At 39.3% G+C, this 26451-nt stretch overlaps 1 protein-coding gene across 3 annotated transcripts in view; it reads left to right on the forward strand.

The window, feature by feature from the left end:
- Positions 1-26451, forward strand: part of pdlim5a (PDZ and LIM domain 5a) — a 55124-nt gene extending 28673 nt beyond the window's left edge. The window contains exons 4-15 of one of the 3 annotated variants that reach the window (XM_034871122.1): positions 760-799; positions 3539-3564; positions 4540-4560; positions 4656-4673; positions 5067-5239; positions 5463-5499; positions 16646-16728; positions 19622-19823; positions 21631-21811; positions 24682-24802; positions 25019-25134; positions 25555-26449. In XM_034871122.1, coding sequence (XP_034727013.1) covers positions 760-799; positions 3539-3564; positions 4540-4560; positions 4656-4673; positions 5067-5239; positions 5463-5499; positions 16646-16728; positions 19622-19823; positions 21631-21811; positions 24682-24802; positions 25019-25134; positions 25555-25644 — 1108 coding nt within the window. In that variant the 3' untranslated portion in view covers positions 25645-26449. Of the gene's footprint in view, positions 1-759; positions 800-1551; positions 1971-3538; positions 3565-4539; positions 4561-4655; positions 4674-5066; positions 5240-5462; positions 5500-16645; positions 16729-19621; positions 19824-21630; positions 21812-24681; positions 24803-25018; positions 25135-25554 lie in introns of all 3 variants that reach the window. The other 2 variants (XM_034871123.1, XM_034871121.1) reach the window with 2 other exon arrangements.

The raw sequence follows: 26451 nt of genomic DNA on the forward strand, positions 1-26451 counted from the left end.
CAGAGGGGAAGGACATGAACCTCCCTCTGGAAGTTTCCAGAGGGAGTATATTAAGTGTTCAAAAGAATAACAATTGATGCATAACTGTTGTAAATGATTAGTTTTGCATCAATAAAGTTGTGTCCTATTGCAATAATCTCATCTTAAACCAAACGGTTCAGGTGAACACTGTAAACAGATGAAACATGATCTACATTAGGATGAAGTGCTAAGTTGATGTCATTTCTGAGTCAATTTTACAGTGTGACTAGTTACAGAAGGTTCCTCAGATGACCTTTATAGGAGCTCAGGGCATCAAGAGCATCAAAGACCAAGAGTATCACATTGATACAAGCCTTTATAGACTAAAGAAAGCTGCCTTTAAAAGCACACATACATTGAAAGAGGCCAGCATTTTTTTAAGCCTGAGCCACTTAAGTTTCAGACTCTTTTGGATTCTCTCATGGCTGATGACAGAAACGTCTCCATGTTGGTTTTCCACGCTGAGAGCTCGGGTTTAGTCATACTTTACCATAAGCACACTTTCTCTCCCCATTTGAATATTTTACAGTATGACCTTAGCAGCTTTGACTAACTCTAAATATCAGCAAGCACACTTCTGGAAAGCTTGTGTTATTTCATTTGTTGCTATCTATTGTAAGAATAACTTTTTATAACATCAAAATCAGACATTTTTCAAAGGAAATATTGAAGTGAAAAATAATAGTGCTATCAGTACTAATGCATATTTTTCTTTCTCTTCTTCCTCCTTCTCTCCAGGGCCTCCAGTGTTCCTAAACCACCTCCGGTGGCACCTAAGGTACTGTAGCTCAGCATGTCACTGAAACTATAGAAAAGTATCTACGCACAGCATGTTTGTTGGTTTAAACAATAAAATCCTAAAATGTTTCTTTTTAATTAACGCAAGGCATGCCAGGTGAAACATTTGACTGTATTTTTAATCTATACTTTCTATAGTTACTTTCAGACAAATTGTCAAAAAGCAAATCTTATAATTGTAACTTATTGTAAAATTGTTCCTCATTGTTTTTTTGGTTCTTGCACTGCAGAATCTTTTTGCCATGTAGTTGTGTACATTTCAAAATGTAACTTTTTTTTAATCTCCAACCTGTGGAACAGGAAAAAGAAACCACTAATTTGTTATACTAAAAAAGAAAGAAAAAAAAGGAAAGAAAACATATTTACCTGGTGACCAAGTGCTTGGAATACTTTTCTTTTGTTATTACACCCTTCTGAAACGATGCCATACACACATGTTTGCTGCAAGAAAACTTATAATTGTGTTTTTAATGTTGCTACATTTTTTGCTACATTTTGCTACATTTTATTGTAAATGACAATTAGTATACTGATGCTTCTCAGAATACATTTACATAGACTAAAGTTATTGATTTTTTTGGAGCTACTTTATTATATGGACCAATTGTCAGCTTACAAAGCCTGCGGGACAAACACACCAAAATAAACAACCTGAGTTGCATCAGTATAGTGTGTGCTGTGTTGTGATGTATTTTTGTTTTGTATTTGCATGCTCTTCTCTCATGACGATAGGATGACAGATCAGACATCATAAAACCATTGGCCCTCACCCATCCCCCTCCACCATCCCATCCCCACCCTCACTCCTCCAGCCCCTCCACCATCCACTACAACAAGGCTCCTAGACCTTACGGTGGCTGTGCGTCTGAGAGTGAACACCCTCCTTCACAGTCCCCTTTCACTCCCTTCATCCCATCCCCATCCTCTGCCTTCACTCCTGCCTCCTCCCACACCAGTCCTCCTCCAACTCCTGTCTCTTACCCATCCTCTTCCTCCTCCCCCTCCCCCCCTGTCCTCGTTGCGCCTCAGCCATCAGTGTATAACACACCGATAAACCTCTACTCCACCGAGAACGCATGTGAGGTGGCCATGGGGCAGAGGCGGGGCCTTTTGGAGAGTCAGGGTGGAGCCTTGCCTTTGCAGTTTCATGGGTGAGTGGTGTTCTCTCCAGCCAATTAAACAAAAGAATCAATTCTCTGCACTTCTCTTCCTTTCAACTTCCTCTGTTTTGGTTCTGTTCAAGTTATCAAATGGAATCAAAGTCAATTGGCAAAGGTCTACCGTAGCATTGTTAGTGTTGTACCAAGCTTATGTCAAATTTTATTTCCCTTGCTGATCAGGCTTGCCAATGTTCTTCCACATTACTAAATCAGACCCACATGTCTGTTTGGTGTTTTGTTTAGAGGACAAAAACCACAAAAAATAAAATACTGCACATTGTACTGAGATCCACAATTTGAGTTTGCAAGCTGGGCCTAATTCTGATGCTTTTATTTGTGAGTGTTGTTTATCATAGTGTTGAGAAGTGACAGTAACAACTTGGCAATGTGCTGCTGGTTGAGAAGGGAAATTCTGCACTGGAAGACATTTCAATACTTGTGTTGGAAACTGGAAAATTGGTGGACTAAGTAGTTATTAGCTCTCAAAGATAATTCTACTAATAATCACTTTCTACTCACTCATCGCCTCTCTTTACATTCTCGAGATCATCTTTTCCCCCCGTTTTGTTTTTGTCTTAACCCTAACTCTCCTCTCTCCAGAGGCCTAGTGAGTATAATTAATGATGACGCTATGATTTGACTTTCGCTCTTTGCACTTATAGCAAATCAGTCAGTAAATAAAGGCTTCAGGCTTGAATCCAGGTAGATTTACACATACACGTCTCTTCAGACTAACACAATGACATCATTCCTTTTGTTCATTCACTTGTCCATTCATTCTTTTAGTGATTCATCTCAAAACAAAACAAGAGCCGATGTTTTTGATTTATTGTACTCAAGATACCCAATGATACTGCTTACACTTCTCTACTGACTCATTTCTACGTTCATTTTTTCACTCTCTGTGCTCTTTTTTGCGGGAAACACTCAACAGAAGGATCAGTGGTTTCTCTTTCTTTGATACTCAGGAGATGATCACACTGAGTGATCTGTACAATGTAATCTTACACCGTGAAGCCGAGCACATAGCCACAGACACACAAGTTGCTTTGCAGTTGGGTACATAGCTTTCCCCGAGTATTCTAAATGTAATGTATTGTAATAGCATGGGATGCCAAGATCGGGGTCTCTCTTTAGAATTTCTATGGCTATGACTTGCTTTCTTCACTTAAACATTTCCATCTCAATGTTCTTTTCACCTTTTGAAATCCTCTTGGCTTATTCAGTGATGCATTATTCAACAATTGCAAATTTTATTTGGTCATCTTAAGTAGAGGTCAAAATACGGCATCAGGTTCATACACTTAGTGTTCTTTGTAACAACGAATCCATTCATTTCATTTATCTGTTGCTGAAGGGACAATGTGAGACAGCATGACTTTCCGTACCTTGCATCCTGTTGCTTGTTTGCATGCGGTAAATGAATGAGCTGTGTGTTTCGTTTCAGAGGGGATTTTTAATGACAGCTTTCAATGTTCTTACTGTAAAATGGCAAGGATTTGTGACATTTTTCTCTGTCTTTCTCTCTTCCTTTCAACCCTTATTTCTCTGCTTTGCAGACTGCGGCACCTCCTCAAGTCACAAAGTTAGTTCTCTGAAGCATGTCGGCTTACATGTGTTTGAATGGCTGCCTGCCTTTTTACTCTCTTCACCTGTGTGTCTACTTTATCATGGCAGCTGCATGCATTTGTTTAGGATTTTACTGCAGAGCATGATTCATGACAGTAATTTTTTATAGTTCAGACAGCTCATTTTCATGTGTAAATTATGCAAGAACTGCAGCACACAAACATTCAGCAAATTAAAGGTTTGTGTGTAATACAATATGCTGAGGCTACAGTATATTTCAACTGTAAATCACAAATTCTTTCAACAGAGTGACACATACACACACACGCACACGCACACACACCAGTATAACTGTGAGTGTGTGAAGGCTCACTTAGTGCTGTCATCACTTCCACACCCACATAGCTGCTGCTCTGACAAGAATTTGTTGAGGTACACTGTGTGTGTGTGTGTGTGTGTGTGTGTGTGTGTGTGTGTGTGTGTGTGTGTGTGTGTGCATGTATTTGATAGTGATTTGTTGACGACAGGGCCTGAAAAGTCTTCAATGCCCCTCCGTGTGTATGTCTGCATGTATGTGTGTGTATTCGATGTAAGAGTTAATTCATTGACAGCCAATTAGCAACGGGCCTGTCACCACCCTGTTGCCAAGGAACCTTGTGGATTGGTACACATTTACTGTTTATGCATTATCATAAAGCAAACATCCAAATTAGGAATAGCTAGACTTTTATTAGAAATCCACTCAATCCAGCAGCACCACCATGTGGTTGGAAGTAGAACTGACTTGCATTAACTGATGTGATCAAATGTCTCAATTCCTATTTTGACTGGTATGTTTCGCATGCATTAGGAGTTGTGGTCCATTTGTTTCTTTTTTTTAAAATTCCACTTCTACTTTCTGCTTGTTACAGTAACATTTTCTTTAATTATTTCTTAAACGTTTCTTCATTCTTATATATCTTCCTCTTTTTCTACTTTACTTCCTCTTTAGTGGACCTCAACGTATTTTGAAGTAAGTCTTTTTAGATGGTCTCTTTATGAATGTTGCTGTTTTATTTTTTCCTGCCTTTATTCTGTCTATTTCTGTTTTTCTTCTGTCCTTTAAAGAAAACCCCCGCCTCCAAGGTATCAGCTTGATTCAGACCCTGACACCAAATCAAAATGTCAAATCAAGTGTGGTGTGATTATTTTTTACAGTGTGCCACATTGCCACCTCGTTAAACTTACAGTATAAACAGTTTAATAACATTCATCTAACTGAATAAGTGTGTGTTAAATAATACATACACATGTAGAAATTTAAATCCTTGCTTGAAATCAACCTTCTAAAAAGACTAAACATGGTTTTTGTCTCAACACTCTGATGGTCTGAGATCTGAGATGGTCTGACAATAATGTGCTGTAATATCTCCAAGGAAAACACATCAGTTTCCATCCCCATTACTTTGATCAGTTATACGAGAAAGACGATGCAAACTTTGCTGATGTCGTCCATCCTGGTCTACCCTGTCCTTGCAGAGTTCCCAGGAAACACATTGTGGACACAGACATCCAATTTTACCATGTGCCCACTCATGCTGATGCCAGTAGGAAGCGCATAATGGAGGACACAGAGGACTGGCGCCCACGCGGTGGCACCACCCAGTCCAGATCTTTCAGGATTCTGGCTCAGATCACGGGTACCGAGCGTGGTACGTTACTGTTGGAAGTGCACACCGTGACATGTTTGTTGTGCACCTAAACTAATGACTAGACACATCTGTGCACAGGGCAAACAAACATGATGCTTACTGTGCACTGTATCATTAATTTCTAAATCAAAAGCTTGTTGGAGCACTATTTCAAAGAATTATTAAATAAAAGGTAAAGGCCACATTCTTTTCTTTAATGGACTCTCTATTCTTTCCCTTGTAGCTCCAGATGAGAAAACTGACACAGCCAAGAACACAAAGTAAGTGCACTGAAACTGCTGAATAGCCCCAGACTCCCTATCGTCGGTTCTGTGTGTTGTTCTTTACATGAATAAGTGCATTGTGTGTCATACTGTTATTTGATTTAAACCACACAATAGGGTGCTTCTAACATATAAAGGCTACATTAACCTATATGGAGCAATAGAAATTCTGACCGCAGTTCTCTGCGGCACAGTCCTGGCCATTTAATTGATGCTCTGTGGCCTCTTCCTGTCTAGACGGCAGAGAAAGGATCACATTAGTTCTGGAAGCAGCTTTAATTAAATTCCCCTCTGAGATTGCTGAAAGTTGTCTGTCATGTTGGTAGCTGCAAGTGTTTTCACCTGCGCTTACTAATCAAAGTGTAGCTTTATGTGATGGTGTGGGTGCTCCTGCTGGTTGTTTGCACATTTGATTGTGGATGCGACAGCGTTGCAGTGCTGCATGTTGTTATAACTTGTGATTGTGTCATTGACAACCATGGCTGCACTGTTGGTGTTGTTCTCAGTGTGATGTGATCCATTGGCTGTCCATTGCTCTTGGTGGTTTGTGGCAAAACACGTGATCACTGTGTGTCCGATCATGCAGTATGTGAAAACATGCAGAAATATCCACTGTGTGTGGGTTTGGGTGTTGATGCTTCATGGTTTAATTTATTCATAATTTCAGTCCACGTTGGCCACGGATCACGGGACGCATTTTGATCTCATGACACAGCTGTTCTCAAGATAGTTCACACACTTTACTTTCTTTCTCTTTTTGTAATGATTTATTTCAATTTCTATTCTGATGGCTACAGCAAACCTGAACATACTCACCCCATCAACACATTCCCTTTGTATCATCCGCTTCTTGTTTGTGGCAACCGCCATTACCGTAACATGAGGCTTTCCTTGTGGCATGGCTTACAGTGGATCTCATTGGAGACTGCAGGGCAACCACTCTAATTTTCCTAAATCTTTTTTTTCCTCTCTTGTTTGGTGTGCTTTTCTCTTATTCTCTCTCTCTTCCCGTGATGGCAGAGTAAACAAGACCACTCAGATGGTGATTGGTCCTAAGTACAACGAGCTGAGAGACTGGCATCATGGAGTGTCTGCTCGCACCCTCAATGTCCAGTAGACTGTGTGTGTGAGTGTGAGTCTGATTGTCTACATGTCTGTGTGCACTATATCAGTTATAATTCTGTAGGTGGTTTGTTAATGAATATGACTGTTGAAGGGATAAAAGCTTGTGGACTGATGGAAATAAAGGAAATAAAGCAAAGAATAAAGTGAGATCTTGCAAAGAAACAGTTTGAGAGAGAGAGTGTGTGTGTGTGTGTGTGTGTGTGTGTGTGTGTGTGTGTGTGTGTGTGTGTGTGTGTGTGTGTGTGTGTGCACTGCTGCTGGCCTCATTCAGACCTGTAATTTAAGACGTATTTTATCACTGAAAAGAAGATCTTTTCATCAAACTGGGCAGTCTATGCAGTAGAATGGCGCAACAATCTTTTAAAAATTGGTCTTACAAAACCAGAGAAAACCAAGAAAAGAAGCTCTGGTCTTCACTTTCACTCAAAAGTTCGAGAACCTACAACTACCAGAATGCATTAAGCTGCACCAATAAACACATCTGTTGGTGGGTAACCTGCACACAGAATGGTGGACGGCTGGTAATGACGTGTGACCGTTTAACGGTACGCTAAAATATGTTTCTGAAAACATTTTAGGCAAAAAATAGGCAATACATTCACTGAACCTTGGTTCATATTTGATCAGCTGTCAACAATGTAATCTGAGTTATGTCTGAGTTTGAGAAAGAGAGAGAGGGGTTGTCTTCATTGATCTGCTTCTATACTCTTTGTGTCCATATGCAGAAGTACAGTCTGTAGTTGGAGCAGCAGCCCTAGAACCAGCAGCAACCAGTTAAAGCATTTCTATGCTTCCATATGTGTACAAAGTATTAATTTCCTGAAAAAGAAAAGTATATGCATGCTAATAAACCTTCATTTGGATGTTAGGATGATTATTGAGCCAAAGAACATGTTACCAGCTGCATCTTTGAGTGGTTTTTGTTTCGCATGATTTTCCACAGAAACAAAACCGGTAGAGAAGTAATCAAGAATTTTTGATCAATTAATCTATGCAAATTTAAATATGCAGCTGTCAAGCATCATCCTTGCCTATTTTAGACCTAACTAGACAACTTATAGTCTTTTCTACAGCGCATACTTTTACTGTACATTGCATGTTGTATCTTCTGGTTGCAATAGAGACAGTACGCTGGACCAGTTGCCATGGTTGTGGGAAAAAGAAAGCAGCTGAGGTGGCCTGTTGAGAGTTGTACGGACGACATTTTATGAATTATTCACTCTTTGTTCATTCCTAAACATAGAAGAACATGATGATGCAGGGAAATCACCGGAATGTTTAAAGCTATAGTGCGTAGTTTCTGCCTCCCCCATGAGGAATTCTACACATATATAGCTTATATAGATACAAGCCTTCCGTTAGCTCCCACCCCTCCTTCACACAGCTGCTAGTAGCCAAGGAGGACACAAAGGATTAAAAAACATGATGGATTCTTCAGAAGAGGTAATTATTTTCACTTGAGTTTCTGCCCTCCAAAGTTTCTGGGCGACACAATCTGCTGAACAAGGCCATACTGAGAAATCCAGAGAGAGTTGTGTGGAGCTGACAGTCTTAATTAGCTTTGTAGCAACTCATTTGGTAATGGCTTGAATGTAACGGACATTCATTAATATGAAAAAGTTACGCACTAAAGCTTTGAGTAAACAAACCCTGCACCCAATTTTGAAAGCCTGCATATAGCTAATGAGAAAGAAACACAGAAAATGACTTAGACACTACTTATACACTAAATACACTACATGACAACACTGTTGTTTCATCATTGTCTTCTGTTCTATGTAATGTACCCAGATGTGGCAAAACGAGAAAGATGTGTGTTTTGGAGGATTGTATTTCAAAATCTATCTCTAAATCACTGAAATAACAAATCTGGCTTTGGTCTGTGTGAGAGTGCAGCCAGTGCATTAGACTGTTATGAGTGCTCCTTCATGTTTTTTGGACTGTTGTAGAACTTCATGTTATGGAAGACACTGCAGACCTATTTGAAAGCTTTAATGGATTGTTTACAGCTGTCATGTCTGCATTGGAACTATATTATAAAAGTGTCTTGAAATATGGTGGCATCTGAAAAATGGAAAGAGATTTCAACTTGATGCATGTATGTACAGTATAAAACAATGTATGTGGGTGTAACTAGACCGTCCAGATTGGTGCTGTAAGGCATTTGCATGGAATAGGTTATTAGCAAGTCAGGAAGGCTCTTTTCAAAGAGCAGCTTGTTCAGCTATGATAGTGTGCAAAAGGACTTTATACATGCTATAAATTGCTTGTAATCCAAAGGTATTATTTTAAAACCCTTGCAATGTAAAATATTCCTCCAGTGCCTTTACATTTATTTCATCCCTATGTTTACTTACTGCAGATTAAATAATAGTTTCTTCTTCGTAGATTGTAATGGGGTTTGGTTTTTGAAAACATTTTGACATTTGCGTTTGAAAAACTATTATTCTATATTGTAGCTAATAAAGTGATAACGTTTTTTTCTGGTTTCCTTTTCTCTGGTGTCACTTTCCTTCCTTCCTTTCTCCCTTCTTCCTTAGTTCCTCCTCTGTTTCCTCTTCTAATTGTCTTACTGAGTCTGAGACAAACGTTGGGGAGGTCAGGTATAAATCATCATCTAAACTTCTAACACTTTTCTTCACCTGTTCACCTTTCACATTAAATTATCCTGCAATGCTGTAGTTACTTTTAAATTCAACAACAATCACGTACAGGCTTTTAATTGAATCACAGGAACTACCTAACCACACACAGTCTGTAGTGTACAAAACTGTGTTCTATAATTTAATGTGTTACAAACTGAAGTTTGATTAACTAGTGTTTTTCAAGCTAAAACACTGATTTCACATGCTTTTACTGATCTTTTTCACACCTCCACAACAACAAACTTCATCTTTAAACAAAATGACATACCTGAAATGCACCACAAACTAAGCATTCTCTGCTATCTGTAATCTGCCAGTGACAGGTCTCCAACGCATCCATCCTCTGACCAAGTAAGGCTTTCACTCTTTCTTCAGTGGGCTGAATGATGCACACCCACACCCACAGCCACACCCACATCTGATCACACAGACCAACCACAGCCACAGTTGTCAGGCTTATCAGACTATCAGCAACAACACGAGGAGGGCTCTACAATACCCAACTGTGTCCTCATTTCCAAACCTGGCAGCCTCTTAAATACCCAACATCAAGAGTAGAATGTGTCATCTACAACACCCCTTCATTAAGTCACCTTTCCAACGACTTATTCCAATTTTGTTAACATGTTTGGAAAATACATCCCACTCATTTGTCTAACATGAACTTTCCATTAGCTCATATGCTTGTACCTTTTAACGTGCACTGGTTCAACCCCAAGCCAAATACCATTTTGTCATGCCCAAAGGCCAAAGGCCAAATGACACTTCTCTTCATGAAGTATTTATGCCAGACAGCATCCCAGATTTTCTTGTACCGAGTTCTGTTTGTGCCAACACTGCAGCATCATGTTGACCTGTTTCTATTGTATCATCTGCTTAAAGACTATAACATTTTTTTCAAAACTAAGCACCAGAGGCTTCTTCCGCTCCTGTCCCTGTCCATAGACCAGCTGCCATAGATGGTACACTTACAGTACCACCAAGATTTTGACTGCCCAGAGCTAATAGGTACATTGAGCTTGGGATTATTTAAAAAAAAGTTTACAGTATTACCCTAAAATGCTCAATGTGTCCAAAATGAGGGTCTGACTGTAATAATGCATTCTACTTTTGGTACCTTGGTCTATCAATTCCCCTGTGCCACCACTAGAGGACATCACAAACTCAAAAACGTTTAGGTCCAGTGGCCATGTGACTGATCATGATGGTGATGACCTCGAATTATATAGAAAGGTTACCAAGTATTTGAAGGCTGTGCAAACTCAGTTTGAACTTTTCAGATGCCACAAATTTTACACTTGACGCACATGAAGGTGACAGGTCATTACATCGCTGTCAACACTCTGTCCACTCTGTGATGTCTGTCCCCCGCAGTTTCACAATCCAAGTCCATTCTCATCTATCTCGTATAGCCGCACGTCATCATGTACTTTCTACCTAACCAGTCAGGTATGCAGTGTTATAAGGATTTTTACTTAAATATTGCAGGAACTAAAAATTAGTTCACCTTACTTTTACTATAATTAGGAACAATGCCAAGCTGCCACACTTACTGAAACAATGTTGTGGTTATTTTCCTCAGTATTGTCTGTGGAGGCATTAAATATCACTGTGGTTGTGTATTTGTAAACGGAAGAGAACTCCTGTAAAGTCCTCTGGAATTTATATTGTTCTTCCTGTTGGAATTCCTGTGTGTGTGTGTGGTTGTGTGTGTGTATGTGTGCTTCCATCTGAAAGTCTTTTTCTGTGTATTCCCTTCCAACAACCTTCATCTTTAAGCTTTCAATTAACTACTTCTAAAACCTTTTAATTCTTTCTACCCTATTTTGTTATGAATCACAATTGACATCTTGGTTCCAGCATGATTTCCTTTTCATCCTCTGCCTCCTATCTTCCTCAATTTGTCATCACTTTGTCAGAAACACTTATCAGAGCAGACCTTGGCTTCATAAGAAGGCAGAATCTCAGTGCTCATCACCCCAATCACTCAAGCTCCACCACTACACTTGAGGAAGAGGAAGAAGCATCGTAGCATCAGTGAGCTGCACCTGCCCAAGAACAAGAGGTAGATGGGGCAGACCTGGACAAAACTAGCTTTTACTGTGTAACTAAAATGGCATTGAGTGCACTTTGACAGCTGTTTCAAGTTAAAAAGGATTCAGAACAATCAGAATTAATCAACATTCTTCAGATTATGATCATTGTGGCTTTGATCTTTTTTAAACATGGTTTTGTCCAGATCGGAGTCCAGGAAAGAGCGACAACAACATAATCATCCTTTTACAGATGACGTGTAGAGACTCATTCGCCGTGTGATGGGATGCATGAGGCTTCACAATGATAGCACTCATAAACTCATTTCAACGAGGAAGACGACTTATTTGACAAAATTGTATGTTAGAGCGATCCCTATTTTTAACACATGGTGTAAACAGCCTCAAGTCCACTGAACATGCTATTCATTGCAGTGAAGTAGCCGTGTTTGGTCAGAGCATGCCAGCACCATAAGACACGGTCCATATGTCTCTGTAGAGACAGCTCACACCAACTATGACATTTTGTGGTCACTGTGAAAAACTTGGCAGCTTCTCACAGAGCTCAGTCATTGGCTAGTGGACACAACTGTGTATTTAAACCCTGAAGCATGAAAAGTGTGTGGGAGACAGAGTTTGAGTGGGTGGATGTCTTTGTCATTGTGTGTGTGTGTATGAATGCACGCACATGGATGGTAGGTCTATAGTGTGTGAGGAATGAATTTGATCCAAAGAATATCACAGCGCTGAATTATAGACCATCTGTTGTGTGCTGGATAGAGCTGCTGGACAGCAGTCAGCTATGTTAATGGACCATTTGTTCAATGTTCATACCACACCAACACATTTATGAGATGCATGATACAAGTTCTCGTCGGTGCTACAGACACATGGGGTAACTTAACATATGTAAACAGTTGGGGGATGAAAATGTAGCCTACTCTTTTTTTTCCTTACTGCATAATCTCTCATCGTTAGGTGGCATGCAGTGCAGAAATTAGACTTAACAGGGAGCAGAGCAAGGCCACTGACAGGGTAGTGATCCATGATCAAGAATGCACCAAAATAATGGGAAAAAAATGTAGATTACAAAACAGGGAAGAAAAAGACAGACAGATAAAGAGAAAATAAATGTATTCCTCACTCCTTCCCTCCTTCCTACCTCCTGACCCTCTTTAATTTTCCCTGCAGTTAACAAGGTTCATACAGTATGTGGCCCAGTACTTCCAGATGTCCAGCACTCTAACAGGCTACTATTCAATCAAAACAGTGGGGCCTCCATTAATCAACCAATGACAGTCTTGCAGAATACAATTAAGTTTCCACACAATTGGCCTGATTGGCGGAGAATATTAACGAGCTGTGCTGTAATTGGCTCTGATGAACGAAGGACTGGGGAGCATCTTATTTCCTGCTCTACTTGTCACCTGTTGTTAGCCAATTACCAAAGTGTAGCAATAGTGAATAAATGGTTGAATGCTTGTTTGCCCAGATAATGTGAATAGATGGCACATCCTTTTATCTTGCAGAGTGTTGTAGCTTAATAACTTGATGAGGATGGGGTCCTTCCTGTTCTTTAAGGGGCCGCGCTGCTTGACGTCACCTGATGCTCTTCTCTCTGTTTCAGTATAGTTGTTGTTAGTTGGGTTAATTAGTCAGAAAGCTTACTGAATTACTTGCTTGATTTACCTACTTTTCTATCTTCATGGTTACTTACAGCAATGGTTTGCTTATTTGGGGATCACTTATTGGTTTGACTGCACACAAACAATGTAAATAGTAAGGCCATAAGGGATTGCAAGTAGATACTGCACGCATTTGTTGTATAGAGTCACAAGCTGAAAACACTGGGAACCTTTCCGAGTGACTTGTGAAGTTAATCCCACCTGTTGATCATAAGAATAATTCTAAGAATGCATCAGATTTCTGGATACTCATTTCAATCATAAATATTACGGAATTGGAGTAAATGAAAGTACAATAAACATAGTATGGAACTAAAAACAGGGGTGGGGGGCCTATTGGTCTAGGCAAAATTGTTTGCAATGGTAAATTACAGCTAGTTGGCACTGTCGGCCTACTATCTATCTCCTCTCTCTCTCCCTGGCTATAGACGTAAGACAGAGTATCCACTGGCTCCTGCTGTCAGACACATGCAATACAAAATGATAAGCAGATAATGAGAATGAAGAAAGATGCTCTGCGGTGTGACAGTCTCTTTCCTATAGAGAGTTCTTACATCAGGACTGGATCGACTAGAGCCTGATTACCTGGAATCAATGCAAACACAACAGTCGGCCGGGTGCATTTATCACAATCTTTGTCAGAGCACTGTAGAGTGTGTTCTTTGTTAAACAGTGTGTACTCAGCAGATGCCTTTTCTAACCATTTCTCCATTCAGTTGGGGTTTTTGCTTTCATTTTTTTGTGTTGTCTTCTTTGTATTTGAGCATAACAAATACTAAAGGTTGGAATGCAATTGTTGACAATCATCTAAAACACTATCTCTGACATGTGTTATTTTTTTCCATTCCTTATTTCTGTGCTGTATTTCTTCACACACCAAAGGGTGTCAATGCTGTCTATGTCTTTAGGCAAGTTTAAAGTCTCCTCTCCTTTCCTTGTTAGTTGTACATTTGACCACATATCCCACAACAGCCCTTCCACAGTACTCATTCAGAAAGTTTAAAACTGTGACTTTGGAGGTAGTCCTGGGTGGTAAACTAAGCCCCCCCCCCCGCTCTGCAGGGAACATTTGATGTTATGGATGTCCCAAGTGTTGAAATGAAAAGTGTATGTGCAAGAAAATGTCACGGCAGAGGCCGGGAGAGCAGCTGAAACACGGAACATCTACTGAGGTGAAGCCAGCACACACAAAAGTGCAACATTTTTCCTCTATCATTGTCTCTGCCTCTCTCTGTCTGTCAAGTCACATCTCAAAGGGCCTATCACTCTCTCTCTCTCTCATTTATTTTCTTTCAGCCTTTCTCACTTACACAAAACATTCAAGCACAACTCAACGTAACTATGGCTGCAGTTGCCATAACACTTGTATCCCATGAGTCCCCTAACAGCCAGGCACAAGGAGAACACAGCAGTAATCCAACTGGCATTGGCTACAGCTATGCATCATGGGTGTAATACGTCTGGGGAGAGATTTCTGGCCCACCCAAGCTTGCGCTGATGAACACACACACACTTTAAAACACACACACACACACACACACACACACTTGATGTTACTAATAGAGAGGTCATTCATGTAGCCTTATATTAAAAGGCAGTGGAGAGTTTAAGGCTCTGAGGGCCCAAATGATTGAAAAGCAAAGATATTTTGTTCCCTTCCAAAGCGATAGCTGGGGACAAGCTCTGGCATCTCTCTTCAAGACAGAAAGTCAACCAGAAAATGACTCAAAGCCCGTCTTGGTGTCCTTTAAACCAAACCTGCAAACATTCTTTGTATTCAGTCTTGAATGCAACAAGAAAGCTTTAAACATGTACATGTATTTTCAATGTAGAGATTAACAATGGCTTTTAATGTTGAAGAATGTTTGTGATTTAAGATGTTTAATGGTCAATTATATTTATTGGGCAATTAGTCAATATAACCCTTATTAAGAGAACTTGATGGAGTGTCTTGACAAAACAAAAATCTTCCAGACACATTTTTCCTAGAGAAAATAAAAAAGGGGCTTCCCTCCATGTAGAACCGACCCAGGAGCATTGAACAATGAACAACTTTAACGAGAAAGATTGCATCGTGAGGGATTATTTTCAGACGTTTTGTCCTGAAAACGATGTGTGCAACATAAAAAAGAATGTGTTGCCCTGCAAAATAATAAGTTGTTGTCTTCGTACTCAAAACAGTGCCACAGATACTACATGTTTACCAATATTTAGAAACAAAAAGGGAATATGAACTTCATACCTATAATAGCACCATGCTAGGCTCAGTTCTATCGACTAATCCTGTGGGGTCATATTCCCTCTTTCATCACTTGAAAGAGTTTTTATTCATTCAAACCTTTATTTAACCCGGATGAAAAAATTCCTTGAGATTAAAAATCTCTTTTGCAAAACTGTCCTGGCAAGTGGCAGCAGCCCGGTTTCAAATAGACACAGAGACACTTACAGGTAAATACATAGACACACTTTCACTCATCATATTTAATCAACAATGTCCTCATGAAAAACTAGGGTCCTAAATCAATTCAAAAACAGTGACATACTGTAAGGTCCATAAAAAAATCCTTTAAAAGAAAAAAGTGAGACCAACTCCTTCAACTGTAGGTCATTCTGAAGCTGATTCCACGCAGATGGTGCTGCAAAATTAAAAGCATTGTTGCCAAAGTCAGTGTGGGCTTTAGGGACTGACAATAAAAACAGCTTTTAAGGCACCCTTTGATGTGATCACCACTAACGTTTACTGCAGAGTCTCTTAAAATGAATCAGCTTTTGACCCAATGGGAAATTTCTTTGTAATTTTTGGGGCCTATGAAAATGGACTGCCAATGTTGCCATGGGGATTCATTTATTCAGGTTGTCTATTCACGACTTCAGTGAAGCATCCAAACCTATACGTTGCCTGTGCATTTAGAGGAGACATTGGATATAGAAATAATCAACTAAATAACACGATATCTATACTGTAAGAACTTTCCTCCACCATTAGTTCTGGTAGTCTGGTATCTGTCTGCAGCACATCTGGAATGGACACTTTTGTTCATGCTATATTTCACTCTGTCGTAGTTCATTTCTCTCTGTTAAGTCATTTGAATTGATATACTGGCATCAGTTTAGAGTGGTGTGCTGCATCATTAGTGCTGTGCAAACCTACAAGTATCCAAATCCATCATCAGGCCTGGACTCTGTTGCAACATTTTTGTGCGTACTGTACTCACAAGAAGGAAGTGCATGGTGAAGTTGAGGACTGTACTGTTTTGGCTGTAGCTGCATGCTGTGTTTTGTTTGGTACCATATTTGTCTCCGTTCTGTCAGCAGGTAGGTGCTCTGGAATCTGTCCTACTGCATTTTGACAGGAACTTGAAAAATGAGTCTGTGCTGGCATGTTTTTCTTCCGATGGCTACGAGTACAGTGGGCTCTCAAAAATATTTAGCTGGGAACAACATCTTTATAAATAACAGAAACTAAGACAGACAAGCATATACCCATCACCCAGAATGAACGTAACCATGAATAACGATGTATTTTGCAACTCAAGCATTGCAGATTAAGTTTAATATGGAGGGGCAGTGGTTTCTGGTGCATTTTAATTCAGTGAATTTAATTACAGAACATTAATTGATTTACGTGTCATTTCCGTTTTGTCTTTCTGCACAGTGAGGAGTGCGAGGAGTCAGAACTCAACAGCCATGAGTCTGCAGTTGTCAAGACCATGACCAAAGGACCTGCAGCATCCCAGGGTAAACACTGTGTGTGCGTTCTCTTCTGTCCACTTGTTATTGCAGCACACGTTGAATGGTTTTTCATTTACTTTTGTACACATCCACAATGAGCCCTGGTTATTGCCAGCTGTGAGCTTTGGCACGTGTCCTTTAATGGTCTGAAATAACATTTCCGTCTTTATGAACACATTAAAAAAGACAGGACATGTACATTTATACACGAGTTTCAGTGACTAAAATACAATTTTGTTCAGCCAATTACTGTGTGAAGTCTGTGGAATAGTACATTACTGCCCAAATCCATTGCCAAATCCAACAAAAGTATACAGTATATGTATGCCTGTGTGTGAGTTGCTTTTGCTGTAGGCATTTTGTGCTATTTTTATCACTAAATTAACTAGTAATATAAATAACTATAGTAGTTATTTAGTAGTATAATAACTATAATCAGGCTGCGGTACCTGAACTGCTTACTTAGCATAAGTCACGGTGAATGCATGCATACCTAATATAAAAAGTCCCCCAAAATATAGATTCCTAAAAATAAACTTGTTCAAGGTTTGAACTAAATCTTCTTTTAAGGACGTATTTTTATTGATTGGTTTATATATCCCCCCTACAGCTAAAATAATGTTTTTCCCAAAAATTGCTTGGTTCCAAATCCTGGCATAGTGTAAAACTGATTTACTGCTATTGGATTGAATGTTGTTGCAGCCAGTTAGCAAGGGAAAAGAGGCTTATTTTCCATGGTTGAAGCTTGTGTTGTGAAATAGGTTATCACTCATTACTTTCTGTTTCTTTTCTTGTATTTTTCCTCTCTGGAAGGCCGTTAAGCCACACTTTACCTGTGGTGCCTTTGGTGTCTTGCTCAGTCACACATGCATCAGTTTTACTCAGTAAGAAAGATAATATTTACTGAAGGGACCTGTCGGGAGTTTTGACTAAAGGCAAGCCACAGAGCTGCAGTATAATGGCCATACTCCATCTGCACTCAGCCTATGGATACTGGGATTGAGTGACTTTTTCTAGGCAGTTCTCTCCCTGATGTAACTGCCACTCAAAAAAATCATGAATGTAGTCACTTACCCGGGTACACAGGCTCGTGAAATTATACTACTAGCCATATAGCACCCTAGCAGCAGTAATCCACAGACCCATCTTGAATGCTGAGCTGCAATTAAGGGACCCCCCCCCCCCCACACACACACACACACACGTACACACACACACACACACACACACACACACACACACACACACACACACCTCATTCTTGAAGCAACTTCAACAAACAACCTTATGAAATACATGCTGGTATGATTGTATACAGTATACAGTATGTATTATTTATGTTAGTAGGTCTACAAACCCATCTATTACTTTTTATTGAAGACACAATATCACACTCTTTTGCAGTGTTATTCATACTTTTACTTACAATCTTTATAACTTCTTTGTTTTCTACAGTTCCTAAAACAATGAGTTTGAGTTTGTTTCCGCATGATCCATCACAGAACATTTCACCCCTGTGAACTTGCTATCTTTGGCCAGTTGAGGGCAGTTTAAATCGTTTTTTTGTTAGACTTAACAAATTATTGCTACAATTTTGCATGAAACTTTGGTTTAGGCAACCTTACAGTGCAGGAAGCATTCATATCTATGGCATCTTAAAGCTGTGTTTTAGCCTCCATCTAGGACTGTAATATGCAAGCTTTAAGTTAAAGGACCTGTCCACAATATTTTTATTATAATAATGTATTAAATGACAATGTGAAAGGGGTTGCTGTTAGTGATGGACCTAAAGAGAATTTTCACTCTGCAGCTCCCTTCAGCTTTACAGAGCTTTACAACAAGTTTCACCTCATCGATAAGCTGTCAGATCCGCAACTTTTTGGTTCACTCTCACCACTCTCAAGCGTAGCTTTCAGCTACAGCAGGTGGTTGTCTTCAGCAAATAAGCATTAAAAATCTAATGTAAAGTCTTTGTGCTAAACACTCAGACAGAAAGGAAGTTAGCAACAAGCTGTAGGTGGTGAACACAGTGGAGCACTTACCAGCTAAAGATATTTCCTTAAGGAGAAACACAGCTCTAAATTAATGATAGTGTTGCTCCATAACTGCTCGACATATAGAAACAAGTAACGGTTTGCAAACAACTTTACTAGATCAACTAATAAGGTGATGAAATATTGCGTTCACAACTTGTTTCTGCTGTCCCCAAGTGGCCAAAGAAAATAGTTAATGTAGGTTTGACCCCCACTTTTATCATTGAGTTTCCAAATGAATACCTTACTGCCCCTAACATTAAATGTAAACCCAGCCCTGTCCCTAGCCTAAACAGACACACTTAAACATTATCATGGCATGTAATGGTAAAGCCGAGCTCTAAAAGTAGCCCTGGCCTCACATGCACACACATGCAAAAACAAATCTCTTATTCCACAGTGTGGAGATCAAAAGCCAAGCTACATGTTTAGCCAGGTGTGTGTCTGGGCTTTGGGTGAGGGAATGTATTGGTGGTCTCTGTGTGTGTGTGTGTGTGTGTGTGTGTGTGTGTGTGTGTGTGTGTGTGTGTGTGTGTGTGTGTGTGTGTGTTTGTGTTTGCTTGGTCAGGTCACGTGTATGCATTTGCCATAGGAATGTTTCAAAGGTTAGGGGAAAGATTCTGGGAAGATTGATGCGGTAAATCCATGCTTATGACAACAGTAGCCAGCCAGCTGCGTGCTCCGCCATGACACCTGCTGGGTGTATAGACAAAGAGGCTAGAGGTCAAATAACTCACACACCTGTGAAAAAATAAAAAATAAAAGACGCATACATGCACACACATCCTTTGTGATGCTATAAGTGTGTGAAATGAATGCTTTCTCTCTGTTTCTTAACCAGTAAGAAAACCTTTTATCTTCTTTAGGTCTCGGTTCACGGACTGGTTTGATCACCCCATCCTTCGGTATGAAAGGTAATGGAAATGCCAGTGTCCCGACGGGTCCTGTGCCAGCCCGACCTTTACCTCAAGTCCACCCTAAAGATGAGGACACCCTGGTGCAGATGGCAGAACACATTCCTGCTGGAACTCGGGCGCCCATGTGTGCCCACTGCAACATGGTCATCAGGTGAGGGACAAACACTGTGGCTAATAAGGTCGGATCAGAATGAAGCTGTCACGACCATTTATAGTTAAAATTGTTAAACAAAAATAGTGGACATGCATCGTGTTTAGTTCCATCATATCATGCAGACTGCGTGCACAAGGATAATCAAAAAGAGTCAATCCCTTCAACTTGGCTGCACAGATATCCATTTGTACTCAAGCAAATTAAGATTGGAAAGTCAAATATGGGCACTTCTCAATTATTTAGTGTATAGTTAGGCACTCAAAATAATAATCTGTCTAGATGTAACAAAATAATCTTTGAATGAGACTGTAGAACTACGAAGATCTAAATGCAGTGTAGATGAGGGGAATCATGTTGCACCTGCACTAGATCAAACTTTCGGTTTGAAATAAAGGGTTTGTCTTTTGTTTCCCTCTTGTGTAAGTCCACCCACAATTTTATACAATGCCAATCATTGTGGACTCTTTTCGTATTCCTCTTCCCTTTTTCTGCCTACCTCTCTTCTTCTCCCGACTGCCTTAACATGAGCGTTATCTCCCATCTTGTGTCACCTTACATTACATATCACTAAGGATAGGGTAGCTCACATGCTAATGGATGCCAAGCTTGCCACTATCCGAGGAAGCTCAGATAAGCACAGCTATTGTGTGGAGTAAATTAGTCTCTGTTGTTTTCCCACTTTACTTAATCATCAAAGTTGACAGTGCCAAGGTGCTGTCAGAGTGGAAGCAGACGATCATGATCACAAGACCTTGGATTTCTAAAATGGGTTCCTACTTTTCTGAAGCATCTATTGACCTGAATGGAGTAGTTAAACGATCGATTAGTTGATGGAACAATTTTGAAAATACGTTCAATATTGATGTTCTGAAAGCACAAAACCCAAATATTGCTGCCATCTGCTTTAATGTGAAAGATATGATTTTTTTTTGTATTATTGCAAATATAATCTATGCTGTATTTAAACCTCTTTATGAAGTGTTTAGTAAGCTGCTGAAATCTGCTGCTGGAAATTCATCCAAAAAGGATCAATAAAGAGAAGTCTAAGTCTAGGTCTAAGGTGTATTTTCACTGTTTGTCTGGGACAGTTCGTTGGACAAAACCATCCTGTGATGATGTGACTATAGGTCTCAGAGTAGTGGCATTTCTCAGTATTTTCAGACGCAGTCTACAATAGAATAAGTAATTGACAGAAGAAAAATCTAAATGAATCAATTAATACTGGCTCTCTGGTTGAAAGTCCTTTTGAATATTGCTGATTTGTTGTTTTTAAGGCTTAGTTGTTTAATCCACCACATACAGTACAATCATTTCCCACTTGACTTATAATTAGACTAAAACATTCTAAACGTTATGATCAATTTTCTGCACATTCTGAAAATATCAAATCAGAATGAACTTGATGTAATCAGATGTACCTTTTATATTCAATGTGGTCACTTTCTTAGAGGAGGGACAATGGAGGAGCAGGAAATCTATTGAGTTACCAACTTAGTTAGACAGTGTTATGTTACATTGTCATTCGTTCATTCATTCATTTATGGTCTTCCCATTTTCCCTCAAGAGGCTGTTTGTAGACATGGCAGTGAAAACATAGCACATATTGACTGCATGACCTATCAGCACTAGTGCTGACCAGTGTGGTACTTTGCATGTACATTGCATTTAAGATGATGTGTCATGATAAACTAGTTAGCTTGTGTTGTTTACTTGAGGTTTAATTTCTGTCAATACAGAGTTAATATTGACTTGAAAGTTGATCCAATAATTCTTTTGTCTCTCTTTGTCCATTTGTTTTTCCCAGAGGGCCCTTTTTGGTGGCAATGGGGAAATCATGGCATAAGGAGGAGTTTAACTGTGCCCACTGCCGTACATCCCTGGCAGATATAGGCTTTGTGGAAGAAAAGGGATCTGTCTACTGTGAACACTGCTATGAAGATTTCTTGGCTCCAACATGCAGTCGCTGCCAGGCCAAGATACTGGGGGTGAGTTGGTGTGAAGCGAATTGGAGCAGTAGGGTGTGTGTGTTTGTGTGTGTGTTTAAACAATTTTCTGCAATGCAAAAGACAATGAAGATGACAACTAAACTCAAACATTACAGTGCATGGAAAGATAGCATTTATAAAAGCCTTAATGTTGCTAAAGCTTTTAGCCATTTGTCTGAAGGTTTTTAAGTTGTTCCTGTTCACTTACTTTACAGCTGGCCTTGATATTGTGTGTGGTTATTGTTTTCAAACGCCACCACCTGTTGTTTGGAGACCAAAAGATAGCCCTCCTCTGTGGCATTCAGTGCAAACACATACCAACGTCTGACATTATTGGTTTTATGGTGTTTCTGTTTCCCCCATTTTGTACTTCAGAAAGATTAAACCGGTTATAAAGTTGTGTAAAGATTGGTTTACAGCATCTAGATTAAACGTGTGTCAATGTCTTCACTCCTCTGTACTTTTCACCATCCGTCAGCTGTAGGTTGAGGTGTTGGAAGTAGCCAATTGGATACATAAAGACGTTTGGTAGCCAGCACTGCATGAACATGATTATATGATGCAGCTCCCAGATATTATATGTTTATACGATATGTATGTGAGACACTTCAAATAGTAAAGATGCAGAAAACTGTTGATTGTATTATAAACATTTTACTTCTGAGTGAGAGTTAAAATAGAGGTTGACCCAACATTTTAAGATGTCACTAAACTGATATACTATATGTGCTTTATGCCTTCTTCTGTCTTCTTCTTGTTACTTTAGATAGGCAATAGGTATTATCACTCCCAGATGTAAGTCAAGTGCAGATTTGAGTCACACATGCTCAGATTTAAACGGTTTACGGCATAACGTGTAAAATTTGTGAAATCCATTAAATAATAAACTTATCTCATTACAAAGAAGATGGGAAACATTTCAAAAATGTTTAAGAAATCAATGATTGTCTTTGTTGTGTTTGATTGCTAGCTTGTAGCTAAGCTAGCAGTTTTTTCAAAAACGTTTTAGCTATCTATGGTTATTTGATTGCTAAGGTTAGCTCAAAACGCCATTTAACTGACAGCCTTCATTGTGTTTGATGCTAACAGCCAGCATTAAACCAACTTCGTTAGGTAGGTTTATTTTTACTGTATTGACATTACAAAAGTCTCTTGTTAGCATGGTGTCTGCTACTTGTCACAAAGTGACGAATGCACAACTCACATCTTCACTCGACTTACATTGAGGAGTAACAGGTATTATCAATTTGAAACCAAATAATAGTAGTACATTAATTGCACAGGCGTGGACATCATCAAATGATCACTTATTAAAAGGTTTTTGCATTTCTGCAACATTGTAGGCCTACCTTCGACCTAAATTTTGAGGTCCCCCACTAAAACTCAGGAATGCGGCACATGTTTGGGTGTTAGGAGAATTAGGCTTTGTGTCCTAGAGGCTGCAGGTGTAGCATTAAACCCAGTGTCAGGAAGCTGAGATCTCTGCTCTCATAACAGCTCCGACAGTCATCCCTCAAGTGTTCCAACCTCTTTTGCCTCAATCCCTTTCAACTCTCTATTTCTCACACATCTTTAACCAGCTTACAGCTTTTTATTAATCTGTTTTCATACCCCCTCTCTCCTAATCCTTGATTTTACTCTGGCCCACCAACTTTCCATTGATTCCCTGTCCTGTCTTGTTCTCACAGTTTAAGGGTGGGAAAGAAAGCAGCTTGTCTGTTTTAATCTGAATCATGTGGCCCCACAAGAAAAAAATCCATAATATTTAAATGTGATATGAGAAAAGGGCAGACTGTAGGAAAGGCTGTGTATTCACATGTAAAACATATTTATCCACAGAGATAAAATAGAGATTTATAATAGAAATGGACAATTTGTGTGGAACAATTTCATGTACAGCAGTGTTACAAACAATGACCCAATAACCAAGGTAACATGGTAGCATCCCACCAAAGGTCTCTGTATCCTGGGTCTGCAGTGGCTTGAGAAAGTTTACACACCCATGCTAAAGTTGATAAAAAGAGGAATAAAAAAACTTCTTTTGGATATTGATCTCACTGCCTTAATTCTAAAAAAAAATTATGAAAATCCAACCTTTCAAGAACAGCAATTTTCTTTGTGAATGAATAGTGTATTGTAAATAAATAAATGTTGTTCCTTAAAATACAAGGGACATAAGTAGACACACCTCTATGTTAAATTCCCATAAAGGCAGGCACATTTATATTTTTAAAGTCCAGTTATTTCATGGATCAGGATACTATGCACCCTGATACAGTTCCCTTGGCCTTTGGAATAAAAAAGCCCCACATCATCACAGAACCTTTACCATAACTAGAGATTGGCATGGTGTTATTTCAGTTAGCTTAATAGCTGGTTTGATTTTTATTGAGAGATGATTTTATGGAAAGTTCCCCATGCCAACTCTAGGTAGGGTGAAGCGTATGTGATGATGTTGGGCTATTTTAATTCTAAAGGCCAAGGGAACTTTATCAGCATGCATAGTGTCCTGGATCCATGAAATAACTGTGCCTGCCTCTATGGGAATTCAACATTGGGGTGTGTATACTTATGCCCCCTGTATTTTAAGGAAGAGCATTTATGTAATTACAATACATTATTCATTCAAAAAGAAAATTGGTCTCCTTGAAAGATTTGGATTTTCCTAAATCCTTTGAATTAAGGCATTAAGATCAATTTCCAAAAGATGTTTTTTTTTCTCTTTTTAATTAACTTTAGCATGGGTGTGTAAACTTATGCCAGCCACTGTAATTTTCCACTTTCTGTGACCGACACACAAAAGGACCAGTGCTCTTACTGAACTTCATGATTCCTCCAACTAACCACACTGTTTGCTTTTTTGCCCCTAGGAGGTGATAAATGCTCTCAAACAGTCATGGCATGTCTACTGCTTTCTGTGCGCTTGCTGTCAGCAGCCAATCAGAAACAAAATCTTCCATCTGGAGGATGGAGAACCATACTGTGAACAAGGTGAGTGATGAGGACTGCTGCACTGATCGTGTTGATGTAGGGTCTCTCAGACTCAAAGACAAAAGTATGTGCATTGAAAGAAACAATCAACTCTTTGTTATGAAGAGACCTTTATTTTGGTGCCAACATTAAAGAGAACAAACAGTTTGGTTTTAAAAATATTAAAAATTGTTGTTTAATCATGTCATCTTGCTTTTTCTGTAAAAAAAAAAAAAGACTTCTACAGTGTGTTTGGGACGAGCTGCCATGGCTGTGAGTTCCCCATTGAGGCTGGAGACAAGTTCCTGGAGGCCCTTGGGTACACCTGGCATGACACCTGCTTCGTCTGCACTGTAAGTGAAGCCTTCACAGCATATTCACAGACGCCACACAAACTCCACACAGAAAGGGCCAGAGCAGGGGGCCTTAACCAGGTTCAGTACTGATGTGCAGTCACAATGGAAACCACTACCACTAACCAAATCCAAAACCTTTATACGATACACATGTATTAAACATATCTGGACTTGGTGGATATAGATAAAGGTTTTGTTCATTTTTCATAGTTTTTTGTACATGGTGGGTGAAAATTGTCCAAACACAGTCAGGAGCAGATTACGAGTCTCCGACAGTGATAGATGCACCTTCTTGCATGTTTACTTTAAGATCTAAGGAGAGAGTGGTCAAAAAGGAGGTTTAAGGTTTTCTGGAAAACTTTATTTATGTAGCCTGTGTGTGTGTGTGTGTGTGTGTGTGTGTGTGTGTTTCCTCAGGTGTGCTGCACCACTCTGGAAGGCCAGACCTTCTTTTCCAAGAAAGACAAACCTCTTTGCAAGAAACATGCTCACACACTGAAGATATGAATCTTGAACTTTCCTCAAAATGTTCTAGCCACACGTTCTCCCTTGGTGGATGGGGTGGGAGAGCCTTTTAATAGATCATGCAACAATATAACTCAAGCAACACTCATACAACAAGAGAGGTCAGAAAAAGGGAAACAATGTAAAATGTATGTAAAAGTAAAGTTTTTCTTTGTTTTTCCAGACCCATTGTGAGACATAATCTACAGTATTTTTCTCATGTGATTTCTAATATATGAGCAGCAACATATCTTGCAGTAAGAATCACAGTTTTTACCCATTTTCACCAAAACTGACCTTTGATTTTCATCTTTTCTTTTCTCTTTTTTTTATATACAGTACATAATTTGCTCATGCAGAGAAAAGTAGAACAGTTTTACTGTTGAGCGGTGCAGTGTGTGTGTACTAGCACTAGAAAACCCGGTCAGATATTTATTAATACAAAGGATTTTGTCATCCCAGTCTTTATTTCTTAATCCAGAGTTTAATCTTTAGTTTCCCTAAAGCACGTCAGGGTTGATTTCATCACATTTTTCATTGTCAGTCAGTCAGTGTACAAAGAGGCTTGGGTAACCTGTTACATGACATTTAACGCTTGAAATTAGACAGTACCAGAAATGTGTGGAAAACAGATTCATACCCTTGCTAAATGAACTCAGAGAAAGGAGTATATTGGAAAATTATTTTCTAAGCAGGCATTTCTTTTTTGTTAATTTTAATGTTTGTGTAGCTGTAATCAAATTTAACCATCTAATCTGCAGCTGTTAAGACAAGAGAATATTAGCCATCTGATTTCCTGTTTGAATATTT

The sequence above is a fragment of the Etheostoma cragini genome, chromosome 5 (assembly GCF_013103735.1).
Source record: "Etheostoma cragini isolate CJK2018 chromosome 5, CSU_Ecrag_1.0, whole genome shotgun sequence".
Lineage (NCBI taxonomy): Eukaryota > Metazoa > Chordata > Actinopteri > Perciformes > Percidae > Etheostoma > Etheostoma cragini.